At 33.8% G+C, this 23,667-nt stretch overlaps 1 protein-coding gene across 4 annotated transcripts in view; it reads left to right on the top strand.

The window, feature by feature from the left end:
- The window catches only part of FUT8 (fucosyltransferase 8), a 327,874-nt gene that overhangs the window by 136,547 nt on the left and 167,660 nt on the right, over nt 1–23,667 (top strand). For 3 of the 4 annotated variants that reach the window (XM_044918092.1, XM_044918090.1, XM_044918091.1), the window contains one exon: nt 17,229–17,657. In XM_044918092.1, the coding sequence (XP_044774027.1) occupies nt 17,455–17,657 (203 nt within the window). In that variant the 5' untranslated portion in view covers nt 17,229–17,454. Of the gene's footprint in view, nt 1–17,228; nt 17,658–23,667 lie in introns of those variants that run through there. The other variant, XM_044918089.1, reaches the window with a different exon arrangement.

The raw sequence follows: 23,667 nt of genomic DNA, 5'->3' as shown, positions 1-23,667 counted from the left end.
AAATCTTACAAATAATGGAATATAGGGAGCACATTCAAAATCATTCCATGAAGCCGGTACTGCCCTGATACCAAAGCAGGGTAAAAATAATACAAGAACAAAAAAATCTAGTTTGATCTAAGTTTGCTACTCCAACTTTCTTTTGACATCCATTTGTGTGATAAATGTTTCTCTACCATCTCACTTTCAATTTGCAGGTGTCTTAAGGTCTAAAATGAGTCCCTTGTAGGCAGCATATAGGTGGGTCTTGTTTTTTTAATCCATTCTGACACTCTGTGTCTTTTGATTGGAGTATTTAGTCCATTTATATTCAAAGTAATTATTATTATTATTATTTTCAGATTTTATTTGTTTATTTGACAGAGAGACAGCGAGAGAGGGAACACAAGCAGGGGGAGTGGAAGAGGGAGAAGCAGGCTTCCTGCTGAGCAGGGAGCCTGATGCGGGGCTTGATCCCAGGACCCCGGGATCATGACCTGAGCCGAAAGCAGACACTTAACGACTGAGCCACCCAGGCGCCCCAGTAATTATTATTTTTTTAAAAGATATTTATTCAGAGAGTGTGCGTGGGGGGAGGGGCAGGGGAAGGAGAGAGAGAACTCAAGTAGACTCTGTTCTAAGCATGGAACCCAACATGATCTCATGACCCTGAAATCATGACCTGAGCCAAAATCTTGAGTTGGATGCTTAACTGACTGAGCCACCCAGGTGCCCCCAAAGTAATTATTCATAGATATGTATTTATTGCCATTTTGTTATTTGTTTTGTTGTTGTTTTTGGAGATTTTCTATGATTCTTTCTTGTCTTTGATACTTTTGGTTTCTCCTTTACAAGGAGTCCCCTTTAATATTTCTTGGAGGGCTGGTTTAGTAGTCATGAACTCCTTCAGTTATTATTTGTGTGGGAAACTCTTTATCCTCTCCTATTCTGAATGATAACCTTGCTGGATAGAGTATTCTTGGCTGCAGATTTTTCCCATTCAGCACTTTGAATATATCATGCCACTCCCTTCTGGCTTGTTAGGTTTCTGTTGAGAAATCTCCAGCTAGCGTTATGGGTTTTCCCTTGTATGTTATGGATTTCTTCTGTCTTGCTGCTTTTAAGATTTTTTTCTTTATCACTATATTTTGCAAGTTTAATTATAATATATCTTGGTGTTGGCCTGCTTTTGTTGATTTTGATGGGAGTTCTCTGTGCCTCCTGGATCTGTATGTCTGTTCCCTTCCCCATATTAGGGAAGTTTTCTGCTATTATTTCTTCAAATAAATTTTTGGCCCCCTTCTCTCTCTCTTCTTCTGAGACTCCTGTAATACAAATGTTATTGAGTTTGATGTAATCACTGAGTTCTCTAAGCCTATTTTTGTGTTGCATGATTCTCTTGTTCGGCTTCATTATTTTCCATTATTTTGTCTTCTGGGCTCTGCAGCTTATCATGAGTTGGCTTGAATGCAAGTGTTTGGTTTGAAATTATTTTTGGATATATTTCTTTCTGAACATCTAGTTTGGACACTTCCTATATATAAAAATAAATGAATAAACATATGAAAATGACTGAATCTTAGTTTTAATTCTTCTAAGGCTTGATTTTAATTTTATTTTGCCTAGGATTTTAACTATAGGTATTAAATAAATATATGCACACTTGGGTGATATTCATGCATTCAGGTTTTCATTCAATAAATACTAATAAAGGGCTTGCTCTGTTTTAGGCACTGTGCTCTAAGTCCTTGTTCTACTAGTTCATACCTTTTAGTATTGGAAATAAATAAGTCAGTAAGTGTTGTGATAGAGAATAATAGAGGATGGTGAGTGCTTTTTAAAAAAGATAAGGTGTTGTAGCATTTAGGGTCCCAGTTTTGTTCTGGAACCTACCCTTAGGGTTAAATCCTGATTAGTCTAAGCCATAATGGTAATCCCATCCCACTTGTCAGTGATTGATTTTGTGAGGCACAGGTGAGTCAGTCCTGGATAATAAGATGTGCAGATCTTCTAGGGGATACTTCTGTTAGTAGTTTCTTCTTCCTTAAATTGAGATGGACTAAAGGTGATTACCAATTGTTCTTTGGTAATGTGTGTACCATAATTACATGTAGCTGGGATTGAGGCAGCCAACTTGTTCATGAAGAATGCTAGCCTTAGGACAGAAGCTGACATGCCAAGGGGATAGAATAGAAAGATGAAAATAGATTTTTGGAGTGATTAAATAAACTAACTTTTTGTCTACTGAGAAAATTTCCTTATTTTTAAAGCTATTTGGAGTTAGAGTTTCTCTAACTTGTATCCTAACATGTCATAATTGATACAGTTTATCAGGGACTATCTCTGAAAAGAGGTGACATTTATTTAAGTAGAGATATGAATTATAAGAATGAGCCAAAGGAATTATAGTTCAGGTAGAAGGAACAGGAAGAATGACGGTGCCATGATAGGTAAGAACTTGGCAGAAGGCTAGCATACCTACTTTCTGATGACCAAGGGAAAAATAGTAGTAACTAATGCAAATCACCATTACATATATTATTTCATGTAATCTTTACAATTATGTGAGGATGTACTGTTATTCCCATTTTATAGTTGGGTAAACCGCCTATATATTTATAGCCAGTCATTAATTTGAAATGGTTGCTGTTTCTACTCTATCGTGCTGCCAATCAAATATATATTATGTAATACTGGATAATCAGATAAAATGGTAAGGGTATACATTTGAATTTTTTAGTATTACTACTTTTCAGCAGTTTTAATCTATTCAGGCCAAAGGTACAGATGCCAAGGCCAGATTTCTGGACCCATTTGAATAGTACAAATTAATTGCATCAGTAAACACAGCCTGGTGTGTTATCTTGAATTAAGCTGAGTGAGATACTCCTGATGGAAACCTCATAAATGTGATTATTTGTTTGCACTTCAAAATGAGGAAGATTAATTTCTAAGATATTGGCTGGTTTCAGTGAATTTAAATAGAGTATTTTGTGCTTAGGTATTCAGGATGCCTAGCATTTTAAATTCGTATGTGCATATACTGTGACCTTACTGATAAGCGGTGTGAAAGTATGATCGATGACTCAGGAAGTCATGAATGAAAATTGAATTTTATAGTCTTGGTAGGGGCTATATGAAAATTTCCTTTTCTGTCCTCTCCTATTCTCTCCCTTCCCCTCCACTGCCTTCTTGCCTCCCATTCTACTTTCTTCCTCCCTGCCTTTATTCTACATTTCAGTTTAGTTGATTACATCAGTGCTTTTTACCATAATAAAAGTTGATTTCAACTAGCATTAAAGGGCCATATTTATGATATTTTTTTCCTTGTTTTTTCCTACTTTCTTAAATTAATAAACACATAATTTTATAAACTTCCCTTTTCCATAGGGAGGCTAGACAGTAAGTGGTAGTTTAAATAAATTATATATAACAGTACTTAATTTAAAAATGAATTTAGATCAAATGGGAAGATATTTAAAGTCTTGGGTATATGTTAATCTAGAATTGAATTCTGTATGTACAGGGCTTTTAAAATATTTGTACTTTTTTTTTCTTTTTTTCCCCCCAAGATTTTATTTATTTATTTGAGAGAGAGAGTACATGAGAGAGAGAGAGAGAGCATTGGGGGGGGGGGGTAGAGGCAGAGGGAGAAGCAGAATCCCCGCCAAGCAGGGAGCCTGACTCAGGGCTCTATCCCAGCACCCTGAGATCATGACCTGAACCAAACGCAGACACTTAACCAACTGAGCCACTCAGGTGCCCCCCCCAAAAAAAATATTTGCACATTGTAATTGGTAACTAGCTTTTCTCCAGAAGTTTTATTTATATTTCCCTTTATCAACCTGATACATTTAAAATGCAATAGTTACACTTAACTTCTGCCACATTATAGTAGTTACTAATTAAACTTGTTAAATAAATGATTTTCTTTTCTGTTAAATTTTTCATTTCATTACAGTGAATTACTTCAAGTAGTCTGTAATAGTGATTTGGTTTTTCCACTTTCCAGTTAAGAAAGTAAATTCTTCTAAAGATGATAACTCTCTGAACTATATATTTTATAATGATAATAACTAGTATATATTTATTATAATTTAGAGAATCATTTGAATATTTGTGATTATATCTTTTGTTCTGAGAGAAGGTTAGACTACTAAGAAAACTGAACACAGTTTATGGTTTGTTAATTATATTACTAGTTATTTGAGTTGATTCTTACTGTTTTTGAAATGTGTGCAAAATACAATTTTCACATTAACAGTTGGATTGAAGTTGATTATATCTATAGAATAATTACCTTTGGAATTTTTTCATTAAAAAAAAGAATGTACAATAATTTTGCTGAAAAAAACTCTTCCGTTGAAACTCAAGATGCAAGCACATAATTTAGCCATTTAATGACTTAGCAGCCTCCAATTATTGACATTCCCAATTACATTCACAAAATGGAGATAGTTTAAACTTTCTCTTAAAATGTTTTTCAACTGTATTGAAACATAATTTACATCAATAAAATATACCCATATTAAGTGTACAGTTAGATGATTTTTCTCAAATATATACCTTCATGTAGCTGTCATTCCCCTTTTTAGTCAGTCACCTGCTTGCTCCCTGGCCCTTTGTATTAGTTTCTTTGTTCTAGAATTTCATATCAGGGTGAATTTTTTTATCCCTGGTATCTTTAGCCAGACATGTTACTGAGATTCATCCATTTTATATATATTAATAGTTCGTTCCTTTTTACTGTTGAATAATATTCTATTATATGAATAAGTCACAATTTGTTTATCCATTCATGTGTTAGTAGATACTTGGATTTTTGTGAAATTTTGGCTCTTATAAATCAGCTGTGAACATTCTTGTACAAGTCTTTGTATGAACATATGTTTTCATTTCCCTTGTAAATACTTAAGAATGGAATTGTTGAGTTATATGGCAAATAAACATTTAGCTTTTATGAGACTGTCAAACTTTTTTTTCCTTTTTTCTTTTCTAGAAAAATTCATGTAAAATTGCTGTTACATCTTCTATAAATATATTTGGTAGAATTCCCACATAAAGTCATATGGGCCTGGAGTTTTCTTTTTGGGAAAATTTATAAATACGAATTCAACATCTTTAATCGTTATGAGCCTATACAGCTATTCAGATTGTCTACTTCTTGATTGAACTTTGATTATTTCTTTTAAGGAATTTGCCGGTTTCAGGTCTGGCTTTGTACTTGTTGACACAAAGTTGTTTACAGTATACCCTTATTATCTTTTTGTAGCATCTGTAGTGATGCTCCCTCTTTCATTCCTAATATTGGCAACTTATGTCTTCTTCCCCCCCCTCATTAGTTCAGCTGAAATATTATCAATTTTATAGGTCTATTCAGGGGTCTTGTTTTTGGTTTCATTGTGTTTTTTTCTATTGCTTATCTGTTTTATATTTCATTGATAGAGTTTACATTTTGAATCTTTTACCTATTTCGCCAAACTTTCAAATACTGTCATACCTCTTAAAAGATAATGTAGGAACTTTAAAATAATACCATTCCCTTTTCTGCCTGTCATCCTTTATTATTGTCATACACTTTATGACATTGTTACATGTCCCATAATACTTTGTCATTAGTTTTAAAGATTCAAATTTATTTTAGAAGAAATTAAAATGAGGTTTCATTTATCCTTACCATCCATTTTAATATGTCTGTTTAGATCCATTGTTTATATTCACATTTCCATCTACAATCAGCCTGATAAGCATCCTTTTACATATATCTTGTGGTATCTGCTGCCAACAAGTTCTTTCAGCTTTTGGTTACTGAAAATGTACTTGTTTTGCCTTTATCTTAAAAAAAAACACAACTTTATTTGGAATAATTTTAGAATTATAGAAAATTTGCAAAGAAAGTACAGAGAGTTTCCATATACTCTTTGCCAGGTTTCCCATCTTACACAGCTGTGGTAATTTGTCAAAACTAATAAATTAACATTGGTACAATATTATTAACTAAATATTATTACAGATCATAATGGATTTCACCAGTTTTCTTCTGGTGGTATTGTAGATCCAATCCAGGATACCATGTTGCATATAGTCATTATATCTCCTTGGTCTTCTCAAATCTTTGACAGTTTCTTGGTTGTTTCATGTTTTTCTTATGACCTTGATAGTTTTGAAGAGTACATTCAGGTCAGTTTGGGTTTGTCTAGTATCTTTCTCATTACTAAAATGGATTACGGGTTTACAGATAAATACCATAAAGATGATGTACCCTTCTTCATTACCATTTAGAATTGTTCCATCACTGTAAAAATTTCCCCTGCAGCCCCTTTGTAATCTGCCTCTCCTTGCATCTTCAATTCTTAGCTACCGCTGATCCATTTTTCATCCTACTTTTCCATCTTTCATAATGTTAAATAAATGAATCACAATATGCAGCTTTTGATTCTTGCTTCTTTCATTTAGCAAAATATATTAGAGATTCATCCATTTTATTGTGTGGATCAATAGCTCGTTCCTTTTTATTGCTGAGTAGTATTCCATTGTTTTTGACATATCAGAGTTAAATTCATTCACCTGTTAAAGGCTACCTCAATTTTTTTTCCAGTTTTTGCTTATTATATGTAAAGCTGCTATAAACATTTAGTATCAGTTTTTATGAGAACATAAGCTTTCATTTCTCTTGGGTTGATACCTAAGAGTGGCAGTCTTGGGTAAGTGTAGTTTTAACTTTGAATCCTAAAACTAAAACTTCTTTAAGAAAACATAGGAGAAAATATATGGGACCTTGGATTTGGGATTGAATTTTTAGGTATAATACCAAAACCACAATTATGAAAAAAAAAAAAAGAATAAATCATACTTCATCAAAAAATTTAAAATTTTCTTGTGTGCAATACTGTTAAAAGAATGAAAAGGTAAGTCACAGACTGGGAGAAAATATTTGAAAAATCACTTATCTGGTGAAAGATTTGTATCTAGGATATGTAAAGAACTCTTAAATCTCAACGTAAACAAATAATCTAAAATAAAAATGGCAAAAGATCACAGTAGACACTTCACCAAAGAAGATATATGGATGGCAAATAAGCACAAGAAAAGAAAATCACTTGCTTAATGTCATTTGTTATTAGGGAAACTGAGTGCAAATTGAAACTACATCATGATACCACTCTACAGCTATTTTAATTGCTTTAAAAAATTAACAATATCAAATGCTGGAGAGATTGTGGAGTAACAGGAATTCTCATTCTTTGCTGGTGATAACTCAGAATGAGCATCCACTTTGGATTACAATGTGGCCTTTTTTTTTTTTTTTTTTAAATAAATATACCTTTTCCTTAGGACACAGTAGTCCCACTTGTAGGTATTTACTCAAGTTAAGTGAAAACTTAAGTTCATAGAAAACTGCTTTTATTTTAAAAATATTTTCACTGGATAGCAAAGTGTAGTTTTACCATTTTTTTTTTTTAATTTTAGCAACTTTAAAAGATGTTCCATTGTCCACTAGCTTGTACTTTTTTCTGAGCCCCCTGAAATTATTTTTACCATGTATGTATTTTTTTTTCCATGACTATTTTTCCCTTCTAAATTATGATTTTATTTGTATTTTACAATACGTTGGAAAGTCTGCATATGCCTAAGACTCAGCTTATTTTCAGTGTACATTACTTTAAGTTTGATGACAGGCTTTGTTCTGAGAAGTCCTTTTTCAAACTGAATGTCAAAATGGGGAAATGCTGATAGTTCTAACTGGCCCTGAAGCTAATGATGTAAATTGCTTTCTTGCTGATGATGATGGATGACTTTTATTTTGAGTTTTATCACCTAAACAAATTTTCAGTTCATGATGATAGTTACTATATGGTGATACAGCTGTGGGGAAAGCTGTAAAATACCGTAATATCTAAAGATAAGTGCATTTGTCACCATATATAGTTATAATTTTCTTTTTCTTGTGATGAGGGTATTTTTTTATTGCTCTGTCTTCAAGTCCATTGTACTTTTCCTCTGTAGTATCAAATCTGCTCTTTAATCCTTTCCAGAGAATTTAAAAAACTTTCAGATTTTTTTTTACTTATAGAAGTTGCATTTTTGTTGTAGTTTTTATTTTTTCAGTACAGTGATTTTTTAATTTAAATCTTAGTATATATTTTTAGTAGTTGTTTTAGTTTTCTTGTCTTCCTTTATCATCTCTGTCTTAGGGGTTTGTTTTAAAATGACTGATTTTCTTCTTGGTTCTGAGTCACGTTTTTCTCCTTTTTGACATCATGGTAAAAACACAGTTTTGGGGGGGGTAAAAATAATTCATAATTTATTAAACCATATTTCTTTTGGTGGGCAATTATGGTTTTTTCCAGTTTGGAGCTATTGCAAAAAATGTTGTAATGAGTAGCCTTGTAAAATGCATTTTGTTCATATGTTAAGACACATCTTAGTATAAATTACTGCTAGTGGAATTTCTCATCAAAGGACATGTTTTTACAGAAATACTTGATGTATAATGCCGTATTTCCCTTTGCATTGTGTCTAAGTTTATACATACTTGTATTGGCTAAATAAGTGCTGAATTATTTTTGAGTTTTAGAAGACCACCCTCTTATGAACTTGGTTCATAGTGGAACAAGTCTTTGTTCTGACTCTTAGTTAGTTCTATAGAATATTTTTATATACTCATCTTTTGCCCTTAGCATTAAAGTGAAGCCACTTGAATGTGATTCTTGGAAACATCATTTGCACATAGTCAGATGCTAAAGGAAGTCGATATTGGTCATTTTCTTATTGTTAGATATAAGAACAGTCAATTTGACAGTGTTATAAATGGTACTGCATTTGTTGTTGTTTTTCACAGAATGATTAAACTAGTTCTGTTTTTTTTTATTCTTATGTTAATCCCCATACATTACATCATTAGTTTTAGATGAAGTGTTCCATGATTCATTGTTTGTGCATAACACCCAGTGCTCCATGCAGAAAAACTAGTTCTGTTTTTAAGAAATTAATTAGTTGGTAGTTTATAGTCAGTTTCTCACTGTATCACTCAGTATGTTAGTTGCTGCAAGAAGAGGCTTTTTTGAGGTTGTTTCTGTGGAATTACTTCCCTTTGCAATTAGAATCCACTGGAATATTACCTCTTGAGGGCAGAGCTTCTCATTTGTCTTATTCACTGCTACAACTCTAGTGCCTAGGACAGTGTCTTTTATATGATAGGGACTTATTAAGTGTTTTTCGAATGAATGAGTGATTGAATCATGGTGCTTTATAGAATTAGGTAAAGTACATCGTAAATTTGTTCCACTTGTTCTCCATTTCAAATGTTGATTAGAACCATGCTATATATTTTAAAATAAATAATGTGTAAATGGCTACACTGAGTGAAGTAACTTATTTAGAAGGTAAACTACTCATGCCATCTCTCAGATGTGCTCCCTTCTCTACCGCAGCTGTGAAACTTTCCCGTCTTCTCAAGATACTAAATTCTCTCCTCTCAAGAAATCCCAGAGTAGTCATTTATATCAGATATCTTTTGTTCATCCTTTCTGTTTTGTATTTTGAATTACAATTTCATTTTTTTCCTATTTTATCTCCACTATTGGATTTTTTATACTTATTTTTATTTTCTAAATTATGTGTTGCTCTGGGGAAATGTTGGCTGACACTTAATGAGTTGATGGAAATGTTCTATATCTGCACCATTCATAATGGTAGCCATAGGCAAAAGTGGCTTTTGAACATTTGAAATGTGGCTACTGTGACTGAGGATAAATTTTTAATGTTAATTCTAGTTTAAGTAGTTGCATGTGGCTAGTGGCTATTGAAGTAGACAGTGCAGCTCTAGGGCTTACAATTTACATTTTTAAGTTAACAGTCTAATGTGCAGTGAGAACTTTATGACAGTGTTCTTCCATTTCCTCCCTTCTCTCCTTTTGTGCTTTGTCATCAGATATTCTACAGATATATAAATCTAGTGATACATCATTGCTATTTTTGAGTTAGACATTATTAAGTTAAGGGAAAATATGTCTTTATTTTCTTTAGATTTTTACCATTTCTGGTGCTGTTTCTTTGTGTAGATCCAAATTTCTATGTAGTATCATACTTCAGCTTGAAGGATTTTATTTAACTTCTTTCTGTAGTGCAGTTTTGCTGGCACAGACCATTTTTCAGCCTTCTTTTTTTTTTTTTTTCCTGGTAACTATTTTTGAAAGATATTTGCACTGGTTATAAGTTGACACTCTCCCCACTCCCATCCCCCCCCACCCAAAAAGTTGTTGCTTCATTGTCTTCTGGCTAACATTGTTTCTGATAAGAAATGTGTTCTCATTCTTTGTTTACTTGTATGTAGTTTTTCCCCCAGCTAACTGTAAGATTTTCTATCTTTGTTTTCAGCAGCTTTGTCTACATTTTAAATTTATCCTTCTAGCAGTTCTCTGCATTTCTTGGATTTGTGTTTTATCATTCATTGATTTTAGAAAATATATTTTTTGTGTCATTATCTCTCCTCTTTTTCTGTAACTCCAGTTACATATGTGTTAGATCATTTGATAATCAGTGCTCCCACAGATTTTAAATTTCTTCTTTTTTTTCTTCTTTGGGTTTTATTTTGGATGATATCTAACGACCTCTTGTCATGTTTGCTGATTAATTTTAACTTTTGTCCAGTTTTCTGATAAGCCTATTGAAAGTCCTCTGATATTTTATTTTTGTTAATTTGTTATTTTATCTGCTGAATCCTCCATCTATTCATATATGTTGTCCATACTTACCTTAGGTTTTTTAATATATTAGTTATAATTATTCTGAATTTTCTGTCTGATAGTTCTAACATCTAGTTCCTTTATGGGTCTGGTTCTGGTGTTTGCTTTATCTCTTGAAAATGGTTTGTTATATCTTGCTTTTTTTATGTGTCTCATGATTTTTTGTTGCATGCCAGACATAAGTACAGAGCTGTAAAGACTGAGGTCAATAGTATTTATGCCCGGAAATAGGTATTTTTCCTTTTGAGGCTGTTTGTTTATGTATGGATGGGGAGTGAGTCATTCCAGTCAGTGATTAAGTTGGGTTTGTTTTGTTGTTGTTTTTGTGGTTGTTACCTTCACTGAGTCAGAGACTTAAAATTCTTGGAGTAGTGGAATGCTCTTACCTCATTCTTAGTGTGGGGCCTGGAGTGCTAAGATTGCTCAATATTCTAGTCCATCCTTACTAATGCTTTCCATGTCTTTGGATGGCTGCATCACAAGATAATCTCTCTCAATGTTCTTTGTAATTTTTGATTAGTTGTTGGAGAGTGTGATGTTTATTTTGTTGTCTTTCTTGAAAGAATGTTGAGTTTTGTTTTGATAGGCATTTAGTTTACTTTTAGATCACCTTGATCCTTTTGTAGCTTGTTTTTAAGTTTTGTTATAGCTTTTGTAAGCCTTTTCTTAATTCTATGGCTAGAGTCATTAAACTCTGGCTTATGAACTATCTATAGCCTATTTTTATATAGCTTTTGAGCTAAGAATGGATTTTACATTTTTAAAGGGCTATAAAGAAACAAAAATAAAAACAAAAAATATGTGATAGAGGCTGTATGTGTCTCACATAGCTTATGGTATTTATTGTCCTGCTCTCTAGAGAAAATTTTCTGATCCCTGACCTAGGGCTTACTTAACCCTAACTTCTTTTTTTTCTTGATTAATTTATTTTATTTTTTAAAATTATTAATATATAATCTATTATTTGTTTCAGGGGTACAGGTCTGTGATTCATCAGTCTTACACAACACACAACACTCACCACAACACATACCTTCCCCAATGTCCATCACCCAGCCACCCCATCTCCCCACCCCCAACCCCTCCAGCAACCCTCAGTTTGTTTCCTAAGATTAAGAGTCTCTTATGGCTTGTCTCCCTCTCTGGTTTTGTCTTGTTTCATTTTTTTCCTCTTTTCCCCTATAATCCTCTGCCTTGTTTCTTAAATTGTGCATATCAGTGAGAACATATGATAATTGTCTTTCTCTGATTGACTTATTTCTCTTAGCATAATACTCTCTAGTTCCATCCACATTGTTGCAAATGGCAAGATTTCAATATTTGATGGCTGTGTAATATTCCATTGTGTGTGTGTGTATATATATATATATATATATATATACACACACACACACACCAACCCTAACTTCTAACATCTAAGATGTTTTATTTCTTTATTCAGTAGGAAACTGAATGCACCAGGTTTTCTCTGTGGCATTTTCATTGTTTTTGGTTGGAACTCTTCTATAAAGGTTTTCCCCTTTATAGAATCTCTGAGAGATACTCACTTTTCAGTTACCTAGTATTTAATTTATCTTTTCTTGATAATTGTTCTTTGCCAGCCTCATAAAGTCTTATGCATGCAGAGCTTAGTATCCTATACACATTTTTGGATCCTTTTCTCTGGGCAGCTCCCTTCCCTTCAGTATACTGACTTGTAGATTCTCTCCCCCTTAAACTTCTTAAACTTTAGTCTCTAACTTACCACTTCAGGAAGACAGCTGTGCTTTGCCTGGGTTCTCCACTTTCGTGTGGGTGTTCAGTAAATTTTAGGCAGAAAGCTAGAGTGATTATAGGACTTAACCTTTGATTGTTAACCTTATCCCAGACATCACAATCTTGTCTGGCTATTGTCCAATCTCTGAAAACAGGTTTTCTAAATATTTAAGTTTTCTAGTTGTTTATATCTGAGGGCAAGTCTAGTGCCAGTTATTCTGTCATGGTTAAAAGTAGAACTCTGGTTAGCAAACATTAATAAAAATGCCTTTAGACTTCCAATATAGCATTAATCTAATATTTATTGAATTGCTTATTTGCTCTAAATTGAGTTTAGTTTTTATAGTATTTGTAAGATGTGTTAGAAGGATGTATAAGAAAACATGATTAAGATTAAATTCTGTCTGGTATCTTGAATGCCGGCTCTGTGCCTTAGACTTTGAACAGCTTGCTGGGGACAGAAAGAATAACACATGAACTGAAGACCAGGCACTCAGCCCCAGTAGGAAGTAGGCATGTATACTAATTATTGTTACATAACAAATCACCCTAAGACTAAGTGATTTAAAACAATTATCTGTTGGTCAAGAATCTGGGCATGGCTTAGCTAGATCTTCTGGCTATGGTCTTTCAAGAGCCTGAAATCAAAATGTGGACCAAGTTTCAGTCACATTCAAGGCTTGACTGGTGCAGAATCCATTTCCAAACTTACTCACATGGTTGTTGGCAGATTCTGCTCCATTCCTCATGGGCCTTTTCATATGGCAGTATCAGAGTAACAAGAGAGAATGGGAGCAAGATAGAAATATGTCTTTTGTAAACTTATCTCAGAAGTGAAATCATATCACTTTTGCTGTATTCTATTTACAAAGCAAGTCACTAGGTCCAGCCCACACTCAGGAGGAGTAGATTACACAGGGCATGAGTACAGGACACAGGGATCATTGGCAGCCATTTTAGAAACTGCCTATAATAATATGTGGTATATAAATTATACAAAATATTATAAATGGATCTATAAAATAACAGCATTAATACATGCAGCATAATAACAATTTGCTAGTGGTATGCTAACTGCTTCCTATAGATTATTTTATCTAAGTTTTTTCTAGTATTCTGTGGGAGAGGTAGTATGTATTATATCCATTTTACAGATAAAGAAATTGAACTTCAGTAAGGTTACTTTGCTATGATGTAGCAGAAGGAAGATTCTAGTCCAGGCTTTGCCTATTCTACTACCCATATTTTTAATCTCTGTATCTTATCAGCATTAAAATACTATTACCTTTTATTGAGCACCTCTTATGTGCCCAGCATTATAGTAAGTACAGTATATATTAACATCATTTAAGCCTCACAGTAACTTTATTAAAGCTCTGTTTTACTGATTATATACTTTAGCTTTCAGATTCAAGAAATTACTTTGAAAAATTACATATATTTTTTTGTTTCAGAGACATTAAGCAAATACAACCCAAAGAATCTCTGTAAATACAAAAAAAAATCATTTAAATACCTACTACATTAAAAAAAAAGTGGTATTCACTAATTAAATAAATTTGTGGAAGGAAGCCTGACACATTTCAATCCTTATAATATTCTGCAGTATATATATATATACATACATATATATATGTACATATATATTCTGCAGATGAAAGGTGGTATGTGAATCTCAAACAGGAATGAATTTATAAATACTTAAAAAGAAAACAACCCACTCCTAGAAGAAATCTCAACAAACACTACTATATAAATTTTAGTTAGAAATTAGCTCATTGTAGTTAATGTTGAAATATTTTTACTAATGAATTTGAAATATTTTCACTAATAAAATCTTTCACAAATTGGCTTTCATATCAAGATCTGTACATACTTTCTTCAGTCATCCCATTCTCTTTGCGATATGAATCTTTTAGATGAGGAAAATAAGACAAAGTAAAGAGAAATTATTTTCTCATGTTTGAAAGGTACCATAAGTAGATGTTATGGTCTTTTAGACCAGTTTATTTTAATTATTTGAGGGTGTCTTGTAAGGTATATGTTGACAATAGTAAATTCTAAAGCTTATGGATGACTATTTTTGAACCATTTTCCTTATAATAATAGAACTGTCTTACTTTCTACATTCAGATTTGTTTCGTAAGTGGGGCAAAAATGCAGTTGAAGCTGATGTGCATGAATTATGTCATATGTCATACTAGCATATGTCATGTGTGACATCCTTCACTCATTCATTCACTTATTTATTTATTTATTTAAAAATGTTATTAGTACCTACTAAGTGCCAAGCACTGCTCTAAGTACTTGGGATACATCAGTGAACAAAATGGATAAAAATCATGGAGTTTACATTTTGACAGACATGGTTCAGGCAATAGGCTGATGCTGTTAATTAAGAAAATGACCATGTTTTGCTCCTACAATAATTTTTAATGTATTTTTACAACTCATGTAATATGTAGTAATTTAATATTTTGGTATTTAATATTTTGGTTATTTTTGATAGTAGTTTATGAGAATTTAAAGTGTTTTATGTAACAAAATTTATATTTCTGTAGACTTTTATTTCTATTTAAGTTATATTATACTTTTGCTGGCTTTGAGTATTATAATTTTTGTTGTAATTTTAATAAACTGTTACAGCACATCTTTTTATTTAAATGATTCATGTTTAGAAAGCGATCTTTACTTTTGTTTATCACAGTTATCTTTTTTTTTTAATCACAGTTATCTCTCTAAGTTAACTTTTGCTATGAAGGGAAAGATTAAAAAATTTAAAACCTTGGGGCACCTGGGTGGCTTAGTCGGTTGAGTGTCCAGCTCTTGGTTTCAGCTCAGGTCATGATCTCAGGGTCCTGAGATCAAGCCCTTCATGGGTCTGTGCTCAGCATAGAGTCTGCTTGGGATTCTCTCTCCCTCTCCCTCCTCCTCCCACCCTCTACTCCCGTGTTTGTGCACTCTCTTTCTCTCTCTCTCTCAAATAATAAAATTTCTCTTTACTTTGTCTTATTTTCCTCATCTAAAAGATTGAAATTGCAATTCATATCTTATTGGTATAGCTTGGAATTAACTAGACTATATTATAGGTTGGCATATATTATAACAGCAATTTACGGTGTTGCATATGTTGTCACAGACAGTATTATTAACTCAAATGTTAATAGTTAAGCTTCTTTTGCTGACTTACTGAATTAAATCCATCCCTTAGACCATCAGAGTGGATTCATTTTTTTTTTTTTAATTTACTTTTTAACCAGGAAGCCCTGAATATCTGCATTTTTTCCACATATGAAAAGTAGACATCTTATGACTGATCTTTGACCTGAAAGGTTGAGTAGTCCTTCATCATTCTTATGTTTTAGTGAATAGATGGGGGTACCTGAGATTAGAGGAACAGGGTTTTGGGAAAGGATTTTGAGGGAGACAAGAATGAACAGTGGCGTCACTAACAAGAATGTTCTCAATAGGCTTAAGCATAGTTATTAAAGCAACAGACAAAATGCCAAGTTTTCTTTTGGATTATTGCTTTTTTAGTTGGTTTTCAAACAATTCTCAATACAATTCTTTTCATTGTGTGTTTTAACTAGTGTAAACTGGTAACAATGAAGAAAACCGTGTAGGAATAGGAAGGAAGTAGAACACTTGTTTGAAGAGATTTGCTTTTCTTTGAATACTTGGCCACTTAAAAACAGCTGAGATTTGAGGTTCAAAAGTAGGAAAATAGCAGCTCTGTGCTAATTTTTGAGGCCTTTTCTCCAACTTTTCTGTCTAGTTTTTAATAACTGCTTAATTAATGCTCAAGTGCCCATCACATTCAGTCTTCAATATAGAAACTATTTCTTGTCTTTTCTCTTTTTTACAAGGAACTCTGTGCCTGGAGATACAACTTCTCTTATAAAGCTCTGAAATTATCAAGTGGTGTTAAAGTTATATCTTTGCGCCTACAATTTTTTTCCTTGGGGAAAAAGCTGTTTTGCTTCTAAAGGGTATTCTAAGCCTGCTGATGAAGTGACAAATGAAACCCACAGCCAAGCCTGAGAAAGCATGTGCATGTGTAACTTAAGATGCACAGTGACTGTATAACTGATAGAGACTTATATTGCAGTTATTGGTATTTTTTAATAAATTCAAGGAAGGGAAAATCTAGCCTAATCTATATGAACCTTTGCTTGTGATATTTGGAATGGTTACCAGCTGCTTAATGGCTGCGATAACCTTTGCTTAGTTAATATGCATGTCACTTTTAGAATTTATCAGTGACAATTTGCCTGTCACCTGCAGAGCTAAGTAGTGTAATGGCAGCTGAGCAGTGAGATGGAGGGAGATGGAGTCGAGATCTTATAGGAATGAGAACATGTTTCTGTTGAGATAATGGAAACATTGGGCCAAAATATGTAGTTGAATATATTTTGTTTGGTTTTGATTGCTTATTCAAAGATACAGTCTTTTGATCTCCATGTAGTATCTATTGCACAATGATGTAAGAAGGAAAAGTGATGATGGCACTTAGAGGACTTTCAAGTTTAGAGCTAATTAATTTATCTGGTAGAGCCCTGGTGTACATGAGTGATTTAATACGCAGATGTAAAAGCTTTTGCTTTTTACTTATTATTAGGCTGTTAGATTATTTGCCAGCCTGTTGACCAGTCAACACCAGTGTGTTTCCTTTAACTCCATGAATATCAGCATATGCTATTTTGCATATCCTAAATAATTTAAATACATTTCTTACTCTTTCCACAGCATGTAGAGTCCATGAAGCACAGGACAATAAAGCTTCCTACTCATACCACCAGGAGGATCTCTTTGAAAGATTCACTACAGGACTACCAGAGACACCAATTTGTCTGAAGCATCATGTGTTGAAACAACAGAAGGCAACTACTTTTGCACTAGCTAGAAACAGAGTTATGATGTTTTCATTTCTTTGAGCTCCAGGAAGCCAGGGGAGTGAGTTGAAAATCTGAAAATGCGGCCATGGACTGGTTCCTGGCGTTGGATTATGCTCATTCTTTTTGCCTGGGGGACCTTGCTATTTTATATAGGTGGTCACTTGGTACGAGATAATGACCATCCTGATCACTCTAGCCGAGAACTGTCCAAGATTCTGGCAAAGCTTGAACGCTTAAAACAGCAAAATGAAGACTTGAGACGAATGGCTGAATCTCTCCGGTAGGTTCTAAAAAACTGAAGGAAGAGTGATGAAGTACTGTACTTTGTTTATAGTTGCAGGGCTTCATTCAACTATTAAAAAATACTTAATGATTTCTTTAAACTGCTGTTTTTGCAAAAATTTAAATATTTTATTGAGATACTTCTTAGACCAATGATATCTCTATATATTTAACATAGAGAATTTTTCCAGGGTGTCAAATCTTATTTTATATATTATATATTAATACATATTAATTTCTATATTAAAATGTGAATTTTAAGATAGAAAAACCATGCCATTTAATTTGCTTTTATATTTCATTTATAGTTATCTTCAGCATTTTGATTAATTTTGATACTAAACATTAAAAACAAACTTTGTATGATTTAAATTAGTGCATATTAAAATTTTTATTGTATGGACAATAACAAAGACGTTTATAATAGTTGAGAGGCTGAGTGAGTCTATAACTTATTAAAATGAAGAAACAAAAATTCATTGCTAAATAAAACAACTGGATCTGGAATCTAGGGAATTGTTACTGTTGCTACTTCTAGTCCGTTAAAAAATGTGACATATATGTTAGAAGGCATCAACTGTTTGGAAAAATAAAATCTTATATTTTCAGGGAACAAGTAATTCCTAAATTCTAATTCCTCTGCTTTATATATGAAGGTGATTATCTATTTAGTGCTTGCTGTTTCTCAAGCTAGAGTTTGAAGATTTGAGATAAAGAGTTGTCATTACTCTAGAGGTGGTAATTGACCCTAAGGGAAGTAGTGTAGAGAAAAAGAGCACAGAGTTCATTTCTTTTTGAGAAACAAGAGAGGAAGAGTGCTGGATTGTGGAAGCTGAGGAGCATTCTGTGAAGGAAGAATATAGTTGGCAGTGTCACATACTCTAAGGCTTTAGAGAAGACTTCTTTGGTTCTCCCATTCCCTCACCTCCCCGCCACCACTGCCCTTGCACTCTTTTAGAACTTACTTCTTTCTCTCAACTTTTTTTCTTCACCATTATACTATTTTTGGCCCTTTTATGTTCAATGGAGGACAACACCAGGTGTTAAGAATTTTACACAATGAAGGAAAAATTATTCCTGTCATTTGTAGTAGTACCATGTGGTAAAATATAAAGTAACCAGGGATTAGAAAGTGGACAGATAACTTCTTGAATTTATATATCATTTTATTTCCTTTTGGGTGGGAGCCTGGGAGTATCATGGAGAAAGTAGAGTCTCACTTGATGATTTGTTACGAGATTCAAAGATTGCTAATTTAGAGGTAATAGTAGCTATCACTGATGGAGAGTTTATCATGTGCCAGGTATGTGCCAAGGGCTTTGCATAGATTATCTCATTGAATTTCATAAATTTCCTTATGAAATGCTGGTACTGTTTTCATAACCATTTTACAGATGAGGAATCAAAGGAATATTGAAGAATTTAATTTTTCTTGAGGTTATACTTTCACAAGTGGTGGAGCTTCCTTTGCATCCTGGCAGTATGACTCAAAAGCCTGGGCTGTGATGAGGTGTATTGCCTCTGTGAAGAGAAACCAGAGAGAAGTCAATGATTCAGAAATCTCAACTAAAAGTCTCATGTAGGAGATCACCAAGAGCAGCTGCTGCACTAGTTGATTTTGGAGTATGCTTTGATTGTAGTAAAATCTTGTTCTACATCCTGGGATTATTGCTTCTTGGTAAAGATTCTGCTTCTTAACAATTTAGGCTCATATAAATAATTGATTATTTTTCTCCTCATTTCAGCTTCAATACTGATACTTCATTTGGCTTATTTCTGACTGCCAAGTGTCTTGTTTTTATTGTTTGAAAGAAAGCTTGCCTTTAATAATAGTTGTTTCTTCTGCAGAATAATCTTTGGGTCTCTTAAGTCAATTCTTTGTATCCTTTTGTGTTGAAATTAAATTCTCAACTACTACATTCAAATATAGAGACAACTTGTAAAAGCTGAGACAGTATGTCATGCTGTAATACTGTAAATACAATCTGAAAACAGACTGAGTCCATTTTTATATATAGGTAGATAATTTTAGAAAATAAATAAGTAATTCTTTTCCCTCATTAGGGAAGAAAACCTCCTCGGGCCCTTCCATCAACTTTACGGGTAGGGCCATTTGTGTTTCAGCCAAAAGGATTGCATTTTAGAGGCCCTAGCATAAAAGTAGAGGTGGTACTGACATTGGTGATTTTTCCCTCTCATTTTAACATTTTGTACCCAATTTGCTATGTCTTTTTCTCAGAAGAAAATGTGTTCGTAAGCTAGACTAAAAAGGAGTAATTCATATGTCTGTAAAACTAGGTCAATTCTTTGGGATGAGGCATATGGATTGGATTTGGAAAGAAGCTTGAAATTACAGTGTTTAAGAGTTAGGACAATAGTTTTAAGAGCAATTAACCAATCCGCCAGCTAGAATTTGCTAATTTTGTTGATTGTACTACACATTTAGAAAAATAATCATTATTCTGGGGGATGCAGATGTTTAAGTACAATATTTGGGAGGTTCTATGTGTGTGTGTCTGTCTTGTGTCTATTTAATTCTGACTTATGAATAATTTCTGTACAGTAAAATTCGTTTTTTTTCAGCATGTAGGTCTATGAATTTTGGCAAATGCTTACAGTCGTGTAACTATCACCACAGTCAAATTATGGAAGAATTCTGCCTCCCACCAGAATTCTGTTGTGCCCTTTGTAGTCAGATTCTAGCCTTACCTTCTGTCCCTGGTACTGATTTGTTTTCTGTCCTATATTTTATTGTGTTCTAAAACATCATATAAATAGAATAATGTAGTATATAGCCTTTTGAGTCCAGCTTTTTTCATTTATAATGTACTTGAGACTCATTAATGTTGTTGTGTGGATTGGTAGTTTTTTTCTTTGTCTATTATTTCAATTCCTTTTTAATACTGAGTAGTATTCCATAGTATGGACATATCACAGTGTTGTCTTTTTTTTTTTTAAAACGCATTGACCCTTGAAGGTTGTTAGGGTTGTTTCTGTTTTTTGGCAATTACCAACAAAGCTGTTACAGCATTTGCTCTGTAGGTTTTTATATGAACATAAGTTTTTATTTCTCTTGGGTAAATATCTAAGAGTGGGATTGCTGGGTCATTTTAGTGTATGTTTAATTTTTTTAAGAAGTTGCCCAAAGGTTTTCCAGTGTTCGTATATCATTTTGCATTCCCACCAGCAAAGCTTGAGAGTTCCAGTTGCTCTCACTCTTGCTAGTATTTGCTATTGTAAGTTATTTTTATTTTAGCTGTTTTAACAGATACGTAGTATTATCTCACTGTAGTTTCAATTTGCATTTCCATAATGAATAATGATGTTGAACATACTTGTTCATGTGCTTATTTGCCACTCTTTAGTGAGGCATCTGTTCACATTTGTTAACCTCTTTTATTATTTTTTATTTATTTGAGAGAGAGAGAGAGCATGAGCATGAGCAAGGGGAGGGGCAGAGGGAGAAAGAGAAACTAACTCCCTGCAGAGCAGAATGCAGGGCTAGATCCCAGGACCCCAGGATCATGACCTGAGCTGAAGGCAGATGCTTAACCAACTGAATCACCCAGGTGCCCCTGTTACCTATTTAAAAAAATTGAGTTTTCTTACTAAAATTTGTTTTCTTATGATTGCATCTTTTTAAAAATTGTGTTTAGATATAAAATTTTAAATATATATGCATATATGATAAAGTAAAAACTGGCTTAAAACAAATTTTTTTTTCTGGATTATTTAATTTGCATTGTCCTCAGTGGGGTTGTTTTTCTTGTTTGGGGTCACTCTTGTGGCTGCTGCATTGTGGTAAGACAGTCCAGATGACTTCACTCGCATGTTTGATGATTAGCTGGGACCATCATTTGGTTCCCTTCCATGTGGCTTCTCCAGCAGTATAGCCCAGGTTTCTTATGTAGTAGTGTTCTAAGAGGGCAAGAGCAGAAACTGCAGGTCCTTTTGAGGCCAAGTATATCAAAAGTCACACAGTGTCACTTCTGCCACATTTTGTTAGTGTATGCAAGAGAAAGGGACACTCTGTATTCAGGGAAGAGAGGGAAGAACTGCATAGAATTTGTAGCCATATTTAACCCACCATTCTCATCTCCAGAAGTAATCACTTAGGTCAAATCATTGTGGTCCTGACAGCTGGAGTTTAGTTTAGACTTTGTTGATAGGTAATAGGGAGCTATGGTTGGGCTTATAGCAGAGGAATGACACATTGAAAATGGTTGAGTAAGATACAGATTTTCAGGTGGATTGCTTCACTGGACTGAAATTAACTAGGAAACATAGTATTAATCTAGACATGAGGTGATGCTGACCTAGATTAAATTAATGGTTGAATTTGTTGGCTCGGGAACCAAGGTACATCTGCTTATTTCCCCATGTTTTCTGTATGCTCTTATTTGGTATTCCCCCGACATCCCTTTCTTACTTGTTAATTGCCAGCACATTAGGTGAACATGTGGTAGGCTTTCTTTTAAAAACTTAGAGATAATCACTTTCTCAGCCTGCCACCCTACAGGAGTGCCTTTCCATGCTTCATGTTTGTTTTATCTCAACCTTTAAAAATGTGAAGTTACTGTCAGTTCACAGAATCTTTGCTTCTTGGAATTTGAATCTGCCACTTTGCCTCTCAGTCAGGGCTGACATTTAGCAGAAAATACCTAGAAAATTATTGAAACTTCTTCAGAAATCCCTTGAGCAGTGAACCTTAAGTGGGCCAGATGTCAGAACTGGATAGAACTTGTAAAATCTAAAGAGTACTTAATTGGCAGTGTTCCTTTTAACGTAAATTCTTTTTGTTCTAGGTTCATTTATTTTTGAGAGTACAACTTTAAAAAATTCAAACGTGACTTTGAGACCAATTAATAAGGTTGTTTGTTTGGTCCAGGAAAAACAAAGACATTTCTTCTGGAATTTAGACACTAGCTGTAAACTGTAAATTTACAAACCACAAAGAATATATAATTAATTAATGGCTTATCTGTTTTTCTGAGCTACGTAGTAATTTTCCCAGATGGATTAGAGTCAAAGCATGACTCTTCTGATGGAAAAATTTGACTGAAGCAACAGAAGCATGGAACACTGACAAAGGTAGAAAGGAAACTGATGTAATGTTTCACAGGTCATATTTTACTTCTTCTATTTGAGAAGCTGGTATTAGAAAGTGGGGGGCGGGGGGATGCCTTTGTTCTTATTGGTTGATTGGAAAATTTGCTCTAGGCTGTCTTCTCTGTAACTGCTCATCTGTCATGTAGAGAGTGTACTTATATTCCTAGAGCAAGTGAATGGATTGGAATGTATAGGGCACCTGCCGTCTACCTATAACCTTCCCTTATATATGTGGCTTTTATTTTTGCAACCCTGCATCCTTTACTCCTTATGCTATTAAGAGTATCTAATTTTTCCTTAGGGACAATACTTCTTGGGGCGCCTGGGTGGCTCAGTTGGTTAAGCGACTGCCTTCGGCTCAGGTCATGATCCTGGAGTCCCGGGATCGAGTCCCGCATCGGGCTCCCTGCTCAGCGGGGGGGCCTGCTTCTCCCTCTGACCCTCTTCCCTCTTGTGCTCTCATTCTCTCTCTCAAATAAATAAATAAAATCTTTTAAAAAAAAATACTTCTTCCATATGTGAGAATATCTTTTTTAAAAATTTTATTTATTTTATTATGTTAGTCACCATACTACCTAGTCATCATTAGTTTTTTTTTAGTTTTATTGCCTTAAACTATTTTTAAAAATTTTTTATTGTTATGTTAATCACCATACATTACATCATTAGTTTTTGATGTAGTGTTCCATGATGCATTGTTTGTGTATAACACCCAGTGCTCCATGCAGAAAGTGCCCTCTTTAATACCCATCACCAGGCTAACCCATCTTCCTACCCCCCTCCCCTCTAGAACCCGCAGTTTGTTTTTCAGAGTCCATCGTCTCTCATGGTTCGTCTCCCCCTCCGATTTCCCCCCCTTCATTCTTCCCCTCCTGCTATCTTTTTTTTTTTTTTTTTTT

Source organism: Neomonachus schauinslandi, chromosome 9, assembly GCF_002201575.2.
Source record: "Neomonachus schauinslandi chromosome 9, ASM220157v2, whole genome shotgun sequence".
Classification (NCBI taxonomy): domain Eukaryota; kingdom Metazoa; phylum Chordata; class Mammalia; order Carnivora; family Phocidae; genus Neomonachus; species Neomonachus schauinslandi.
Note: the sequence above shows the minus strand (reverse complement) of the source record. Positions and strands in the feature narration are given on the sequence as shown.